Raw genomic sequence first — 18,365 nt, forward strand, 5'->3', positions numbered from 1 at the left:
CCTCCATCAGCACCCGCAAAATTAAGCAGAATGGGGCGGGGGCCCCACAGGTGTTTGCGGGCGCACACGAGCAAAAACAACAACACACACGGAGGCCCAGCAACCTTCCTCTTGAGGGCCCACCCACAAAAAAGGTGCACTCAGCAGCAGCAGCCATCCCACCACAACAGAGGAGCAAACTTTGTGAGGTGAGCCCAGGCAGCTTCCAGAGCTGAGGTGGCTGAAGCAGGACAAGGAGGAGGAGGAAGCACTGCTGGGTGCTGAGGCGACCACTGGCAAGGCTGGTGCTGAGGGTGCTGAGAGAGAAAGAGAGCCACACAGCTGCTTCTCTGGAAGAGGTGGTGGCGGCAGCTGCTGTTGGTGGCGCTCTTCGAGGACAGGCTGGGAGTGAGCTCCGCTCTCAGGCATCGTTCGGCAGCAACTCGGGGAAAAGGGCTGACAGTGCGCCTCACTTGCCGGCTGTCCCCCAAGACAGTGCCTCTTGCACCCTCCATCCGGAACTGCAGCCTGCCAGCCGGCAGACAGGCGGACAGGCTGGCAGGCTGCAGTTCCGGATGGAGGGTGCAAGGGGCGCTGTCTTGACTTGAAAGCCGGCAAGCGAGGCGAGGCTCTTTTTTAACTCTTGACAGCAGAGGACGAGTGGGCGCTTCGGGGGAGCAGGCAAGGTGGGGGCCGCAAACGATCATCCGACAGGCCACAAATGGCCCCCGGACCGCATGTTTGAGACCCCTGATCTACGCTATATATCCAATAGATATGAAAGCTGGACAGTGAAGAAAGCTGTCTGGAAGAAAACTGATCCATTTGAAATCTGGTATTGTATAGCTTTACAGATATCATGGACTTCCAGAAAAACAAGTGGATGCTGTATTGAATCAGGCTGAACTCTCTCTAGAAACAAAATTTGCTCAACTGAGACTTATATTTGGGCACACAATGCGAACACAAGAGTCACTGGAAAAGAAAATAATGCTGGGAAAAGTTGAAGGCAACAGGAAAAGAGAAAGATCAGATAAGATTCAATAAAGAAAGCCACAGCCTTGAATTTGCAAGATAAGGGCTTTTGAAAATACGAACTCTTAGACATCACTAATTCACAGGCTTGCCCTACATAGGAGGACACCAGAAGATGCATAGCAACAACAAACAGATAAATCAGCCCAGGGCACCTAAGGCTATGCCTTGTACTCTTACTTGAGACTAAGCTCAGCTGCTCACAGCAGGACCAGTTCCAAAGAAAACTGTGCCAGATTGGTGATAGCATAATTTCTGTCTATTTGTGGTTTGTAATGTTTGGTAAGTCATAGCTAATAAAATATGTTAGGGACAGTTAAGACAAATACGCAGGAACAGTATACATACAGTTCCCTTTGATCCTTTTAAGGAGAAAGGAGGCATAAAAATATTTTAAAGAAATAAAATAAAATTAATTAATTCTGGCTTACAAAGCAAGAACTCATAATTTAGGATACAATTAATGCATTTCTACCCCTGATGCAAACTGAGTATGTAACCAGAAAGGAGACAATCATTGGAATAGTTTTGAAGCTGAGCAGAGGAGGGAAGCAAGTGTGCACTGGGTTGAAGGTTAGAACGGGTTGATGTTTAACTTGAACAAAGATTGGCCCATTTGCTTATGCCTATTGATTGACTGATTGATTGATTGATTGATTGATTGCCTACAGACATATATCTTGATAGCAGTATCTATATGGGTAGAATTCATGTACAAGACATAATAATCAAACATACAGCTATTTTAAACACTGCTTAAGATGGTGCTACTATATACATTTAATGATATGAAAATAGTTTGGCTCTTTTAAGAACCAATTGTTATAAAACTGCAACAAATGGAAAATTACTGCAAAATGGAATATATATTATTAAAATGTTCACTGTATGCTTGTCATATACTACCGGTATATATTTAAAATAATAAAGAACGCCTACTCCAAAACTCCAAAAGCCACAAGGTAAGAAAAAAATTAAGTAAACAACAACGCTAATTCGAATAAATATTTTTATTTCTTTGCACATACTGTATACTAGTTACTATACTATGTAGCTCTCAGAAAACATTGGAATGTAACCTTGAAAACAGTTTACTTTTGAACTGCTTTCACTGAAAGACATTCAAGGATTATTTTTCCACATACCAAACCATTAAGATTTCAAAAGAATAAAAGTCTCAGCAGTTCCTTCAGTGATATACTATATTTTCCACCACTGAGCAGAACAAACTTTCCAAGTCTCTCCCACCAAAACCCAGTTATCTACCTGCATTTCTCTCACTGGACTCACATCCTAAAGTAGAAAGCACTTGTAAAAGAAAGCTAACTTCCAGCCATAATTAACGACAGCTGTCTCAAGAGGATGAATGTGTACCTTTTGTGTCAAAAAGCACAAACTGCTAATGTCTCAGGCAAACTGTTTCCTGAATCATATTTCTCCAACCTTTCGAAGTAACACTAGCAGATTTCTGAGGCTGTAACAACAAAATACAAAAACCTGCGAGGCCAGTGACAATTTTAGTCACATTACAACTCAGTATCTGACTTACTGAACCATTTCTGTTTCACAAAAACAAAACAAAACAAAACAAAACAAAAATACTTGTGGGGAATATATAGAAGACAATGCTAGCTCGAAATGACCACTTGCAGCAATGTTATTAGAATGTTATTCTATGTTCAATGTTATTATCAAGTTAAAACACTACATGGGATCTATTCTTTCCTTCTAAGATTTAATGTTAAGAATGCCATGGAACTACAAGGCCCACTAAGAATAATATGGAACATGTACTCGTATCAAGTAATCTAATATGCACAGAATCCAGTACTCAGCAGAAGTTTCTAAAGTTCAATTCAGTTTCAGATCCTGCTACATTTGAAAAAGATTTGTCTTTTAGCTCTCAAGTAAAAGACAACCTCCTCTTGGATGCATATCTTAATACATGATGGGCCTGAGTGTGTCAGGGAAACTGAGAAATATCATCAGGAAGCTAGACTCTGTTACAAGTCTAGACTCCCAGCAAGGTCACCAAAGCAGAAGGATCAAAGTTAAAACAGCAGACTAAGTGCAACTACATGGTCAAATACTGCGGGATTTGCTCTACTTATAAAATTGGTGAATTTGAAGTTTTTTTTTTTCCTGACCACACGATGCAAAGGCTGATTCAAATTGATCCACTTCTTTGTGCTCCCACAGTAGCTTTCTTTCTGTGCTGCTGGAGAACCTCTACTTTTTCAATTTGAACAGGCTTTTTTTCTGTGCAGTTAGTTGTGTTATGTTCTTGTAAAGACAAGGGGCATGTGTCTTTGGGTGGTGTTTCAGTGATGTATACAGTTGCGGGATGATGTTCCTGCTTCAGCCAACCTTTTTATGGTTTGCAGTGAAGCCGCTTTCTCAAGCTTCTACTACATTTCTCAAAACCTTTTCTTTAGAAAAATAACATGGAAAGGTACTTAAAAGTTTAATAATACAGAATATCAAACATTTAAACAGTAATTCATATGCCAGAATGATTCCACATTAGGAATCACCATCAATTTCCACCTCCAATCTCTTACTCTTTTCTCTTACTTTCTCTTACTTTGCTGAAGAAGTAAAAATTGGGAGAACTGGGAAAGAATACCAATAACTGAAGATATGCAAGTGGAAGAAAATGATTTTGCTGGTGAAGGTTAACATAGAAAATGGAAATGCAGAATTATAAGTGAACTTTAAGAAGAGAAAAAAAGGTAGAAGTTTATATAACTTCAAGTTGACAATGAAGAAATTAAAACTGGTGAAAATTTTCTATGTTTGTTTGTTTAGTCGTGTCTGACTCTTCATGACCCCATGAACCAGAGCATGCCAGGCCCTCCTGTCTTCCACTGCCTCCTGGAGTTGGGTCAAATTCATGTTGGTAGCTTTGGTGACACCGTCCAACCATCCCATCCTCTGTTGTCCCCTTCTCCTCTTGCCCTCACACTTTCCCAACATCAGGGTCTTCTCTTCTCATCCCCTTCACGGATTGCTGCCTTGTCGTGGCGAAGGGGCTTGAGTAATTCAGAGAAGCTATGGGCAATGCCGTGCAGGGACACCCAAGATGGACAGGTCATAGTGGAGAGTTCTGACTAAACACGATTCACCTGGAGCAGGAACTGGCAAGCTACTCCAGTATCTTTGCCAAGAAAACCCCATGAACAGAAACAAAAAGCTAAACATTTTCTATACCTTGAATCAATTTTCAATTCAAGTGTGAGTCAGCAGCCAAGAAATCAAAAGAATACTGAGGCGTGGAAGGGCAGCTACAAAGGTTGTATTGTTGTAAAGGAAGGCCAGTATTATTAGTACTATAGTATTTCCAATTACAATCCACCAATGTGATAGCTGGCTAAGGAAGAAAGCCAGCAGGAAAAATTGTTTATTCAAAATGAAGTGCTGGAGGAGACCTTTTAAGGACACCATGGACTCTCACAAAGAGAAAGAAATGGATTGCACGTCAAATCAAGTCTAAAATCTTACTAAAAGCTAAAAGGAATTGAACTGAAGTACAGTGGGGTCTCGACTTACGAATGGCTCGACATACGAATGTTTCAACTTACGAACCGCTCTCATAGGAATATATGGACTCAACTTGAGAACTTAGATTCGAGTTATGAAGTTTTTTTCCCTTTTTTTAAAGCTAAGTCATCTTAGGTTAAAAGAAAAAAAGAAAAAATATCCCCCTCTAGTGGCAGAAGGCGGAATAGCAGCTTCCCATTAGTTTCTATGGACGAAAAGAGCAGATACGGATTAAATGGTTTTCAATGCATTCCTATGGGAAATGAAGATTCGATTTACGAACTTTTCGACCTGAGAACCGCCTTCCAATACAGATTAAGTTCGTAAGTCGAGACCCCACTGTATGGCACTTTGGTCATATCATGAGAACACAAGATTCAGTAATGCTCAAAAAAGGAAGACCGAACGTGAGATAATTTGACTGAAAAAGATCAGTTTGCAAGATCTGAATAGAGCTATTAATAACAAAACTTTTAGAGGTAATTAACTCATAGGGTCACCATAAATTGAAAGCATATAGCATACAACAAAAAAAGTCTCTCAGATAACAAAAATAATAATTAACTACATGCTGTCCAGTCAATTTTAACTTAAGAGTTTTGTAGGTATTCAGAAGTGGTTTATCATTCCAGTTTTGGGAAGGTATTCTGGAAATATTAACATATTCCATATACATAATGTGAAGTAGTAGAGATCCACGTGTAACTCTTAAACAAATGGAGTATACCTTTCTATCAAAGACCATAATATGAACATAATATGCCAGCTATAATATCAAGAGAATGATCATCAAGTGGCCTTCTTGTTAACACTTTTAAAGAAAGCAACTATCATGAATGCCAAATCAAAACACATTTCCACAGTTTCATGCTGCAGAACAGAGATAAGCCTTCCTCAATCTCATATTCTCTAGATCAGGGGTCTCAAATTCAATTTACCTGGGGGCTGCTGGAGGCAGAGTCTGGGTGAGGCTGGGTCACATCAGATTTTCCGCCAAGCGGAGCAAGAGCCCGAGGAAGCCACCCAGGAGTTTCCTTAGCCCAGGTGGGGCTCCGAGGAGGAGGAGGGGTGCGCGAGCCCTCGGCGCAGGCCACTACCCCCTCCAGTTCCTTCTTCACTACCACCACCACCAGCAGCAGCAGGACAAAGAAGCGGAGAAGGGAGGGAGCACCTGTGACCGCCTAGTCGGGGGGGAGGAGGGCATGACATAAAATTAAATTTAAAAACCCTCACAGAATTCTCCTTGCTGAAGGAGAAAAGCTCCCACCGGTACCCGTGAAATTAAACAGAACAGGGTGGGGCCCCCACAGGTGCGCACGCACATGCATGCACACAAACACACGGAGGTCCGGCAACCTTCCTCTGAGCCCCCGCTCAAAAAAAGGCCTACTCAGCAGCAGCAGCTACCCCCATCATGATAGAGGAGCAAGCTTTGCGAGGCAAGCCCAGGCAGCCTTCAGAGCCGAAGTGGCTGAAGCAGGATGAAGAGGAGGAGGAGGAGGAGGAGGAGGAGGAAGCACCGCCGTGCGCTGAGGCGGCCACTGGCTGGGCTGGTGCTGGGGGTGCGGACAGAGAAAGAGGGCCGCTTCCGTGGAAGAGGCGGCAGCAGCTGCTGTTGGTGGCTTGGAGGCGCTCTTCGAGGACAGGCTGGGAGCGAGCTCCGCTCTCAGACATCGCTCGGTGGTGACTCGGGAGCTTGGGGAAAAGGGCTGGCAGTGCACCTCACTCGCCAACTCTCCCCCAAGACAGCGCCTCTTGTACCCTCCATCCGGAACTGCAGCCTGCCAGCCAGCCCGCCTGTCTGCCGGCTGGCAGGCTGCAGTTCCAGATGGAGGGTGCAAGAGGCGCTGTCTTGGGGGAGAGCCAGCGAGCAAGGAGAGGCTTTTTTTGACTCTTGACAGCAGACGATGCGTGGGTGCTTTGGGGGGGCAGGCAAGTCGGGGGCCACAAAGTATTGTCTGACAGGCCACAAATGGCCCCCGGGCCGCATTTTTGAGACCCCTGCTCTAGATGTTTTAAAACAGTGGCCCACAGTTTTGGCTAGCCCAGGTGTTCTTGGATTGCAATTCCCCGAAGCAATCCAAAGAACACTTACATAACCCAAAATTGGGAAGTACTGTTCTAAAATATAACTTCCATCATACCCAACCACTAGTCATGCTGTCAAAGTCCTATCGTTGCTGTAATACAAAACATGTGGAAGGGACAAAGCTGTGCAAGAGTGACACTTTCTTTTGAAATAAACAAAAATTCCATCTTCAAAGTACAATAGTCAGTAAGATGAACTAAAACTCAGTTTATCTTGATCTAATAGAGGCCTCTAGTGGTGATTTCTTTTAGTGTTCTGTAATGCAGGAATTAAGCTAATTACATGGAGACATTTAGAACATGTGATTAGTTTTACTTGTTTTATATCAGCAGGCTTAAAATAACTAGATCTCTATTGGAGTATAACCTAATCTGTTAGTCTACATAAACCATAATTACATTTTATCCCTCCACCAAATCCAAGTTCTGCTGTCTTGTTAAGGAATGGAAGTGTCTGTGGGTTCTTGAAGGCAGTGACAGTGGATTGGAGTTTCTACCAAGCAGATACGAATTAAGAGGGCAAGCTCCAGTTGCAGATTGAATGCCTACCATTTGAAGACCATCCTAAGAGGCTCACAATTAGGTGATGAACGGATCACGGCAACTATGGACACATCGAAGGGGCAAAAACAGTTGAAGGGACTACCAACAGTGATGAAATCATAGGTCATCAAGGTATCACTCATCATATAGAAATTGTATAGAAATAAAAAGTAGTAGTGACTTGTGTGGGACACTTATAGCATATTTGTAAATCCTATAAAGTGAATATTAATATTGGAAGTATTCCTCCCTTAGATCTTTTTTCTCACATAAGCTTTTCTCTGGCACTTACCGTATTAGGTATCAGCATTGTTAACTCAGGTCAGAAAAATATAAACCATGCAGCGCCAAAAAGAGTTATGGGTTTTTACAACCTTTGCAATCTACGAAAAGTGTTCCAATGACCGCAAGTGCTTGAGTATAAAAGCCAAATTCCAGGCTTTAGTTACCAAAATATTTTTTGCCACACACAAGGATGAAGCTAGTGCTTTTAAAGTAATTACTGAATATTAGATGTGACAGAAATAGATGAGCTGGTGATCACACCAGATGTTTTAGACTTCAAATCCCAGAATCCTTGAACACTGGCCATGCTGGCTGGGACTGGTGGGAACAGGAGCCCAACACATCTGAATCAAACACGGTTGGCTCCTATATGACGGGGAGATGGCTAACCCTTGAAAGGTAACAGAGCTTCAGACACACAAGTAGGCACAACAGGAGAGATTTAAGAGAATCTCTGCCCATCCTTCTGAACTCCAAAAGAGTAATTCTGAAATCGCTTCTAAATACTTCTTTGGAATAAGAAATGGATTGCACTTTGACACAACTTATCTATGCTTATAACACCTGTAAAAAATTTCTTGACACTACAAAAGATGTGCAAGACATTACCATATTTGCCGGCGTACAAGATGACTTTTTGGCCCAAAAAAACATGCCTCCAAGTGGGGGGGGTCGTTTTGTACGCCGGGTGCACTTCATTTGGGCCAGGAAGGAGCCACCGCCGCCGTTGAGTGAGTGACGCGGGGCCGCGCTGGCCGGGGAGGAAGGCAGGTGGGCAGGCAGGCAGGCAGTCTGAATGGAGGGAGGGAAGCAGAGCCAGCCATGCCTGAGTGGCCAGAGCCCGCTGCCGGGCTGCCCGCCACCCTGCACCACTGAGCCAGCTGCATGCTCGCTCACCCACCACCCACCCGCTTCCCCTCTTCCTCCTCCTCCTCCTCCCGCCACCCACCCAGCCGCTTCCCATCTTCCTCGCCCTCTCGCCGCTGAGCCAGCTGCTCGCTTGCCCGGCCGCCCGGCCGCCCAGCCGCCTCCCCTCTTCCTCCTCCTGCTGCTGCTGCTGCTGCCGCCCGCCCAGCCGCTTACCCTCTTCCTCGCCCTCCTCCCTGCCAGCCATGAGGCAGCCAGAGCCCTGGGCAGCCACCAGCGGTGCCGCAGCAGAGTCGTCCACTCTATATTTTGAGTGGAAATGTTGGGGGGTCGCCTTATATGGCCAGTCGCCTTGTAACGCCGGCAAATACGGTAATTAATATCACACAACTGTAGAACTCCCTCCTTAAAAAAATCTGGCAGTCTCATGTCCTATCAGTTTGATTTACTTCTTAGAGTTGACTAAACATTCCACATTTTGGAAAACAAATTTTCATATGCAAATTCTTGGTACAACATATTTATGATTGTCAAAATATTAACTATAAACAAAAGAATAAATATAAACTATAAACAAAATATAAATCAATAACATACAGCTACATGCACTATCCAGTTTTCTATACCTACCTTGCATACAGTTTCTGTATCCCAAGGCAGAATAGTCTTCAGATCTATTACTTCACAGGACACACCAAGCTTTTCCTGAGCCATAACTGCAACCTCTTTCATAACATGAACCTAAATATTGTATGGGAAAAAATGCAGCAGTATATTAGATGCACTATTAAAGGGTAAATTTCATCAATATTTTAAAGTGGCACGTAACTGAACATTCTCATACAGTCAAATATGCTCAACTAGCCCAGATATTCTGACACACAATTCCATGTTCCTAGTACCACCTTTTGTTATTATGTATAAGCAATCTACTTCTGATTTCTGGTAACCCTTACGGAGTTTTACAGGGACATGACATGTTCAAGAAGTGGTTTAGCATTGCTTCCTCCCAGTTCCCAAGCTGATTATCTTGGGAGTCTACAATTTTGTAATTACCTGTTCCATCATTCCATTCAAGTAAGGCCATGCCTTGTGGCCTCTGTAATTATTCACTGCCACACCCGACTTACAGTGAACCTTGCAGGGTTTTCAAGGTATGTAATGTAAGGAGTATCCCCCATGAGTTTCCACGCCAAGCAAGGATTTGAACTCAGGTCTGAGTTCTAATCCACCACTCTATCCACACTGGCAGCACACAGATTACAGTATTCATTTCTTTTGGCTTATTGGATTTAATAGTATTTTATTTTGTTTCAACCGTATTTTAACTCTAAACCTAATGTATTTATTAGTCACTGAGTTGAAAACATTTGATTAAAAGGTGACTCATACATATTAATTGAGTAATTAATATAATAGTTAAATTCACACCTAAAATGTATTTAAATATGTCTCTTCCAGAAGGCAAATCTACCACAAGTACTGTACTATTATACTTAATGTTGTATGAAAGACCCATATTTAAACTCTCAACCAGAAAAAAGTAATAATTTACATAAAGTTTAAGATCTTATGGTGAGCATGCATGCATTTGTAAAATGTTAGGCCTTTTACTGTTGCTAAAATTCTAGAGCTCAGCATTCTAGAAGTGTTGCTTTTCTTTCTTATAGACACTTGACTGAATCCGCACATTGTTTCTGCTCTGCTTTGACTAAAATCATTGGGAAAAGCTACCAACTGATTTATTTTAACTCCCAGTGACTTCAATGGGATATAACTGCAAACAATTTAATTTTGATCTAAGACTATTTTATTTTTCATAGATTGTGATTGACTTAATTCCTGCCTCTTAAGTTTATGAAAACATTTCTATGAATTATTCCAATATACTATTTTCTTCTCAAACACACCAGCATCTCAGAAGTCTTACTGACCTGAGTGCCCCAAGCCACCAATGTAACATCACTTCCACCCTGTAACACGTCTGCTTGAGAAAGTGGTATGTAGTACGGTTCCACAGGAACATTCTCCACTGAACAAAGAACAAAGAATATTAGAGTCTCTTAATCTAAAACATTTAGTTTTTCAGACATCCAAACTGGTAATAGAGCAAAGATACCTACTGTCCAGCTTTAGTGGATAAGATAAAAATTCAGTGTTCAAGGTGCTTCCATTTTAAGCATCAATATTTGTCCTTATCTTGGTACCCCCATTAGCTAGCTAGTTTTAATGGACCATCACAATCCTACATTCTGTGTCTTTAGAAGCACACAGGAGGGACTTTCAACAGAGCAAGAGTTACTATTCCATTATGTTGCACAGAGAGCAGAAAGACACATTTCCTCTGAACAGCAAGGAAACAAGGTGGACAGGAAGGAGCCAGTAGAGTGGACTGAAAATCATGTAAGAATTAAAAAGGCAAGAAGTAATAACAGCCACCACCATCCCAGGCAGCTCTTGGCCAGAGATGACATGATTCTATTCATATTATGTTATATTATAGCAATATATCACGGGCAAAATCCTGTCGGTGTAAAGTTATGCTGTGGAGCCAGACAATATCATCATCCAGTGATAGTGATATTTAATTTAAATTAATTAAAGGCTCCCTATCTCCCCCAATTCACGTTACAAGGCTCCCTATGCCTCCCTTTCACCCTGAGGCAGTCTTTACAAAGCTCAGGATGAGATGGAGTGGGGTGGGAAGACTTTAATTGTCAAAAACTGCCAACAGATTACCTCCACTGGAGTTGGGACCACTGGCTGTGATGTTTGATATCAAGGGCTTCCTCACCCCGTCCCAAGGCTCCGGGGTTCTAGGAAGCCTCAGAACATGCAGAGAGGAAGTTTTCCATCCATTTAAATGAAATATTACTGGCATTGGATAATGATGTCAACTGGCTCTGCCGTGTAACTTTACACCAACAGAATTTTGACCAATGCCACTTTGGGAGAAAGGTGAGATATACAGTAATTTCAGGTGATACATTATTTAATACTAAGGTAATTATTCTTCCGAGAAAGTTAGCATTTAAAATTTTAAAAATACAATTCTAACCAAAATCTGATTATAGTAAATCAATTTTTCCCCTGTATTCTCGAAGGCTTTCATGGCTGGGATCCGATGGTTGTTGTAGGTTTTTCAGGCTATTTGGCCATGTTCTGAAGGTTTTTCTGCCCAGTCTCTGTGGCTGGCATCTTCAGAGGACAGGAGGACAGTCTGTGTTCTGGTGTAGTGTAGTTGAGTGTTTGTAGGCGTGGGATCAGCTTTTTGTCCTTTTCAGGAGATTGGGTGATTATGGTGATCCAGGTGTTTTTTGTTATGGGTGTATTGTTGTGATAAGGGGGGAGATGATCTGTCACTGTGACTGATTGATTGACTGGTTAATGACACCCATCAGCCACAGTAACAGATCATCTCCCCCCTTATCACAACAGAGTTCTAACTCCTGTCTTCTGAAGATACCAGCCACAGAGACTGGCAAAACGTTTGGAAGAAAAACCTTCGGAACACAACCAAACAGCCCAAAAAACCTACAACAACCAATTTTTCCCTACCCACAAAGCCACTTTTTAACCTACAAGTGACCTGAAATATCTGTTGTAACTCTAGGATAATATGGCAGGAACAAGAGCAAGGGCTGCCATCAGTATACGGGTCTTATCCCACTCCAAATCTTTGGGAAAGTTAAAGTGCACCAGGACTGAATTGAATCCTATAGCATCCCACGCACTGAGGACCACCTGGATGGATTAGCAGTCTCCAAAGACCACTGTACACCTACAGTATTAACACATAGAAACTTCATTTTCATACTGTTAATGCTAACACTGATAACTTGACGAGAATGAGTCACTAGGGCAAGTGCTGTTATATAAATCTATTAGTAAAACACAAAATGCTTCCAGATTCCCCACAAACGCACACATTTCCATTGCTCATATGATTCAAGCCTACCTTTTAAGAATTTTATTAAAGTGCCAGAATTAAAAAAAAAACTTCCTATTTTTAAAGCTTGACTTCATATACATTTGTAAGTTAGCTATTCAAAGGGGGCACCAAAACTTCAAGAAGACTGCTATGGTTTGGAACATGTCCTGAAGTCACTGGCTTGGATCCAAAGGATCTCCATCACAGAAAGAGCTTCTCCTGCGCAGCTGGAGTTGCACACTTCTAAAAATTCCTTCTACAGCCTACCTACGATCAAACTGCATGCAATTCCAGAAAGTCTCCAAATTTCCAGCTGTGGCTTAGACGAGACAGTGGCAAGGTACAATTAGAAGCCAGAAATACTCAAATATTTAAAGCCTAGATTTTCTTATCCTATCCAATATGACAGAACTTTCCTAACTAACCCTCCTGATAAAATAAAACAAAACAAAACAAGCTTCTAGCTTTTAAGAATTCCAATTAGACTCCTTAGTTTACATCAATACAGAGAAGCATCAGGGAAATTAGAAAAGTGTCTTAATATAGAATTGCTTATAGTTCTGCCATAATCTCTTTCTCGCTGCTTTACATGCACTCCGTGACATCTGTATTTAATTACACAACTCTACTGAAGTAATTATTTCAGACCAGGCATTTCCAATTTATAGTTTGCACGTGCCATTTTTGTCATTCTAGTAACCTATACACTGCAATATAGTAAAATTTTCTGAAAGTAATTGCCAGTTTCCCCTGGTATACCTACATTAATGCTGCAAGAGGCAGCTGTTATGGAAAAGGAACATTTTGCACAGTGAACAGTGAGGCCCTGTCTACACGCTGTTGTTTCAAAATCTTATTATTTGGCAGCAACTCTGACACTGCAGTCACACACACATAGGACATAAACCTGCTGTAAATTAGCTGCACCTGCATCTAGGGCAGCAAGCAGCTGAGGGCAAGGAAAGAGAAGCAACAGCAACTAGAGCATCACTGAAGGAAAACTCATGGACAAATCAGACCACAAATGGACTAAACGCCATCTGACACGAACTTTCTTAGCACCAAACGCAGCTAAGAAATTTCCCGTCTCAACTACCATCACATCCACACAGAGACTAGCAGTGATTTTCCAACCTGCACAAGGCATATGTTTGCCAAAGCAGCTGGCCGCTCAGTGTGAGCAATTTTTGCAGACATAGCCTGCCACTTTCACCTTGATTTAGACCCCAACACTGGAGGAGGTCAGGCTGATGTGACTTGGACAGTCATTTGTTAGTGGGTATTCTCTTCAGCCTACAGATCTCGAGGATGTGGACTGTGTTTGGAGTGGTGAAGGCTAGCACTTGCTTACTCTCAATCCTTGTTCTTCCTGGCTAATCCAGTCTGGGGCTAACACCATGGTTGAGAGAGATAACAAAGGTTTCCTTAGAGAAAGAGGCTTGTACCAGATGAAGCTGTTAAAGAAACCTGCCCTTGCTGTGCAATATCCTACCACTGCTCAAAAATGGAGGGCTCCAGCAAGTCATCAGATTCATGTTAATCAGAGTTAGGTTTCCACTTTCTGCATTGAGCATACAGCATAAATCAGCGCAATGTTCAATGAAAGAATTACACAGATTTACCCAACTGTCCACATTTATACCACTGTGCAACTTCATTTTCATAGGCACAGAATTTCAATATTATATGTACAGTACTGCACATAATCCTATCCACTAGCAAAAGTCTTGAACATCTTCACTGAAAACAATGTACTATATCTAAAATATTTATAGAAAGGCTAGAATCTTGTTGCTAACTGCAGTAAGAGACTGACTACATGGGTGTTCAGCTAATTCATACATTTTGCAGAACTGTGAGGTAATAGGCAGACCACCTCGTCAGACACTGTGCGCGCACTTTCTCCACTGCTACAGCTGGGCCCTGGGGTGAGGCTGAGGAGAAAGCCACTGTTGGCCTGGGAGGCACTGCTGTGGAGATGGCTGGGTTGGGGACAAAAGGCAGACCGGAAGACTCAGAGTGGGAGGAGGATCACTGGAAAAACATGGAAGACTGGGCTGTACACAAGCAAGGAGAAGTCTATGGCGAGCCACTGCAAAGAGGGCTGGCAGCAACACCTGAAGAAGCTGCCAGGGTAAGATGAGACGGGGTGAGGTGTCTAGAAAGATGCCAGGTGCTGCTGGGGACAAAACAGGTAAGCAGCTGGTCCCCTGTACTCCCATATTGAGCCCTGGTTCTCCAGATACCACACTCAGCCTGATCGCTGCCTCAACGCCATCCACCCAGCCATCTCACAAAGCAGTTTTTTCATGGTCTCCAGTCGTGCCGCCCAGGAGGGGGTGTATGTACAAACATTCCTCCTGTCCGGGATGAAGGATTAGGGGTGTGTGGCCTCGGAAGGGCAGGGTACCTCCTACCTGCAGTTCCTGGCGGTTTTCCTTAAGATTTTCCTTAAGAGACGTACTGAGCAAGCTGGATTTAGGAACTCTGGGAGTGAAGCAACTTACTGGTGCCCATAAAATTGTGTTGACTTGTTGGACTAGGGTCTGTGGCTTACTGTAGGAGCTAGACCTAGTTCTGGACTTGTCTGCTCCCTGTCCAGAGGGGCCTGAGTCTACAAGGACTTCTTTCATCTCCACTGTGGCAGAGCCTGGGTCTGACAAGGACTGTGTTGCACCTGGCCGGGAGGGGCCCAGTCTTGTTAAGGACTTTTTCAATTAGCAGTCCACAAGGTCATGGGTCTGCAAAGAACTATGTACCCACTGGCTGTCAGGGCCTGGGTCTATTTCCTATTTCTGTTCAGGGTCAAGCTGGACCCAATTCTGTGCAAGAGATTTTGTGCAAGTTGTTTTCTCCCCTTCCCTCTGTTAATGAAGCCCTTTAATCTGCAAAGACTCACCCCTTGCATCATGGAAGGGGCGGCGGGGGTGGCTCACAAAACATTTAACTTTATTTCCCACTACTTGCAAATAGGAAAACATCTCAACACCTGTATGACAGAACATTTTGAACAATGACTAAAAACAACTAGTTTTTTCCATCTTACCTGCCATGTCACTATAACAACTGTTGATGCAAGTCATTTATTTCTACACCACTAATGTCATACATGGTAGAATTAAATGAATCTGAAAAGGTCATAAGCAGATTCTCTCTACAAGGCAACCAAGATAATGCCAAGATGACTAATATTTTCCATTGAATTAGCACTGCATGCTTTTGATCCTGTGTATGTACTCTGGTCAGTGTGCAAGATTACATTTTAAAAATAAACAAACACCTTTATTTTAAATGTTTTCTTAAAAGCAATTTGTATAATACCATGTAGCAGCATTCTAAATTTAAAGATTCACAGATTTGCTAGGAAGTGCCCAAATTGATAAGGATTAGCTATTTATTACATTCTTAGCTCACTGTTCCACTAAAAAATTGAGCACAAGCTAAAAAAACAAATCAAACTACAGAGTTAATAAAAATCACCATGATAAGCATTAAAATAGTTTAAAAGTTCCACTTGAAAAGATGTCTTCACACACTCCCCAAAATCTCACAAGTGGGAACTAACTGCAAATTCTGAGTGTGCATTGAAGCTACCTTTGTATTTTGTCCCCATCAACAAACCCTTTCATCTTCAAAAATAAAAGGTTTCTACTTTCTTGCTGTTAAAATGTGTTTGTTTTGCTCATAATAGTATACTTTGTGAAAAGTCAACATTAAATATTTGGGTTGAATGCACTGTTTGCTTTCAACGTTATTATTTGAAAGGCGAGTATTCATAGACTGACAGGCAGAGAGAAAGTTTTCCATCCATCTAAATGAAATATTACCAGCACTGGATAATGATATCAACTGGCTCTGCCGTGTAACTTTACACCAACAGAATTTTGGCCAATGTCACAATTTATGAATACTCTTATACACACTTCAAGGCAGGCATAACAATGTTAGATTTGAAGTTGCATTTACTGGATGCATAAAGCTCCTCAACCTCAATGGCTAGTTTCCTTGGCCAGGTTCTTTAGCCAGTATTGTAACTTCTAAAGTAGGACAGTGAAATATCTCCTGATCGTAAATAAAAAAACTCCAGTGGGCATAGAACATTCCTTCTTCATTCCGAAAAGATGTAACATCACACCACAATCTGACCATCCAACTATGTTTGCATTCATACTAATATCAGATAACTTTTTGACATGAATATGCCTACCGAAATATAGCATAATATCTCATATGCAAATACAGATCACACTTCTTTATTTTTAGGCTGTGCATAGCAAAAATAATATTTTACCTGCTGCTCTATAAAGTATTTTAGGTTCAAAGAAGATGCAGGGATTTTTATCTTCTATGCATGATAGCAACAGTCCTTTGGCTTCAACAGGACCTCTTGGAACAACAATCTTAAAGAAAAAAAATTGAATTGATGGATGGATGGATAGATGAATTAATGAAAGAAAGCAAGAATGAATGAATGAAGCAAACAGAGAACATAATAGTTAAGATTTTGCCATTATTAGCAGTCCAGAAGGTATGGGCTTAAGAAAAAAATTAAGGAAATCACACTCCTGGATAAACTAATGACACTGTACAATAATTTGTAGATACAGTGGTGCATCGCAAGACGATTTTAATTCATTCCGCGAAAATCGCTGTATTGCGAAAAAATTGTTTTGCAAGGTTCCCTATGGGAACCTCGCAAGACAAATGAAATTTATTCATCTTGCGAAGCATTGAGCTCGGGGGGAAAAATCTTGTGAAGCATAGTCATAGAAAAAACCGTCTTGCGAGGCACCATAGGGATCGCTAAAACCAATCGTCTTGCGGGTTTTTCATCCACCGAGGCAATTGTCTTGCAAGGCACCACTGTATATGAAAATCCACTAGAAAATCAGCTGAAATCTCTGGAGTTTTGTCCACAGAAAACTAATAATTCATGGACCTAAACTGCTTTTAAACTAACACATGGCTTGCTGTGGCAGTGGACAAAACTACAGGGCAAAATTCTGAGGATAAAACCATTCTCCTCAACTGTGACTAAACAGCTCCTCAGAATCAAAGCACTCAAACATTACCTTATCATTAAGTTACATAAATTCTCAAAACTAAATATATTTTAGACAGGTCTGGCTGTACTTCACAGTAATCTACATCAATTATAGATAGAAGCAAAATTTAAATAAAAAGTTTTAAAAAGACAAAAAAAAGTGGTGGCACCTTAAATACTAACTTTTATCTTTTTTTAATACGAGCTTTTGTGGACAAATCCAGTTCATCAGTCTTTAAAGTGCCACCACATTTTTTTCTTTTTTTAATTTTAATTTTTACTTATTATTTCTATTGTGCAATGCTTGCACAGACTAACACGGCTACCCCTTCTACAACTACATATATCATGTTTCCAGATATTCTATACTGCTTGTTCCTGATATTTGGAGACAAGCTGCCAGTGATCTTTGTGACATGGAGATTTATTAATAACTGGTTTATGGACCTTATTCAAAATTAACAATTCTAGACTGAGAGCATATTGTATTGCCATAATTCTGCCAGATCCATGTAGATTGGTGAACGCTACAATTGGTTTGTGATAACATTTATCAATTGCAGCACTGAATATGACTCCATGGTATCTGTGAAGATTCTTAGTCATCTAGGTGAGGTTATCTGGAAGTTGAGTCATTGTAACTGGACTTCTTTGTTATTAGGTTGAAACATTTCGCTACTCATCCAAGTAGCTTCTTCAGTCTGAGGAGAGTTAACAGGAGATCCCTGATATATCCTCCACCTTGGTTACACTTTCCCCTGGTCTGAATAGGCTCCTTAGATCAGGGGTCTCAAACTCAATTTATCTGGGGGCCGCTGGAGGCAGAGGCTGGGTGAGGCTGGGCCGCATCAGATTTTCCGCCAAGCGGACCAAGAGCCCGAGGAAGCCACCCAGGAGTTTCCTTAGCCCAGGTGGGGCTCCGAGGAGGAGGAGGGGTGCGCGAGCCCTTGTCGCAGGCCACTACCCCCTCCAGTTCCTTCTTCACCACCACCACCAGCAGCAGCAGCAGGATGAAGAAGCGGAAAAGGGAGGGAGCACCTGCGACCGCCTAGC

General features: G+C 42.0%; 1 protein-coding gene across 1 annotated transcript in view; it reads right to left on the bottom strand.

Moving 5' to 3' along the window:
- BCKDHB (branched chain keto acid dehydrogenase E1 subunit beta) overlaps window positions 1-18,365 on the bottom strand; it is a 76,804-nt gene that overhangs the window by 46,399 nt on the left and 12,040 nt on the right. The window contains exons 6-8 of the mRNA XM_020797138.3: window positions 16,560-16,668; window positions 10,272-10,369; window positions 8,968-9,078 (exon numbers count right to left, since the gene is read on the bottom strand). Of these exons, the coding sequence (XP_020652797.1) occupies window positions 8,968-9,078; window positions 10,272-10,369; window positions 16,560-16,668 (318 nt within the window). The remainder of the gene's footprint in view (window positions 1-8,967; window positions 9,079-10,271; window positions 10,370-16,559; window positions 16,669-18,365) is intronic.

The sequence above is a fragment of the Pogona vitticeps genome, chromosome 1 (assembly GCF_051106095.1).
Source record: "Pogona vitticeps strain Pit_001003342236 chromosome 1, PviZW2.1, whole genome shotgun sequence".
Lineage (NCBI taxonomy): Eukaryota > Metazoa > Chordata > Lepidosauria > Squamata > Agamidae > Pogona > Pogona vitticeps.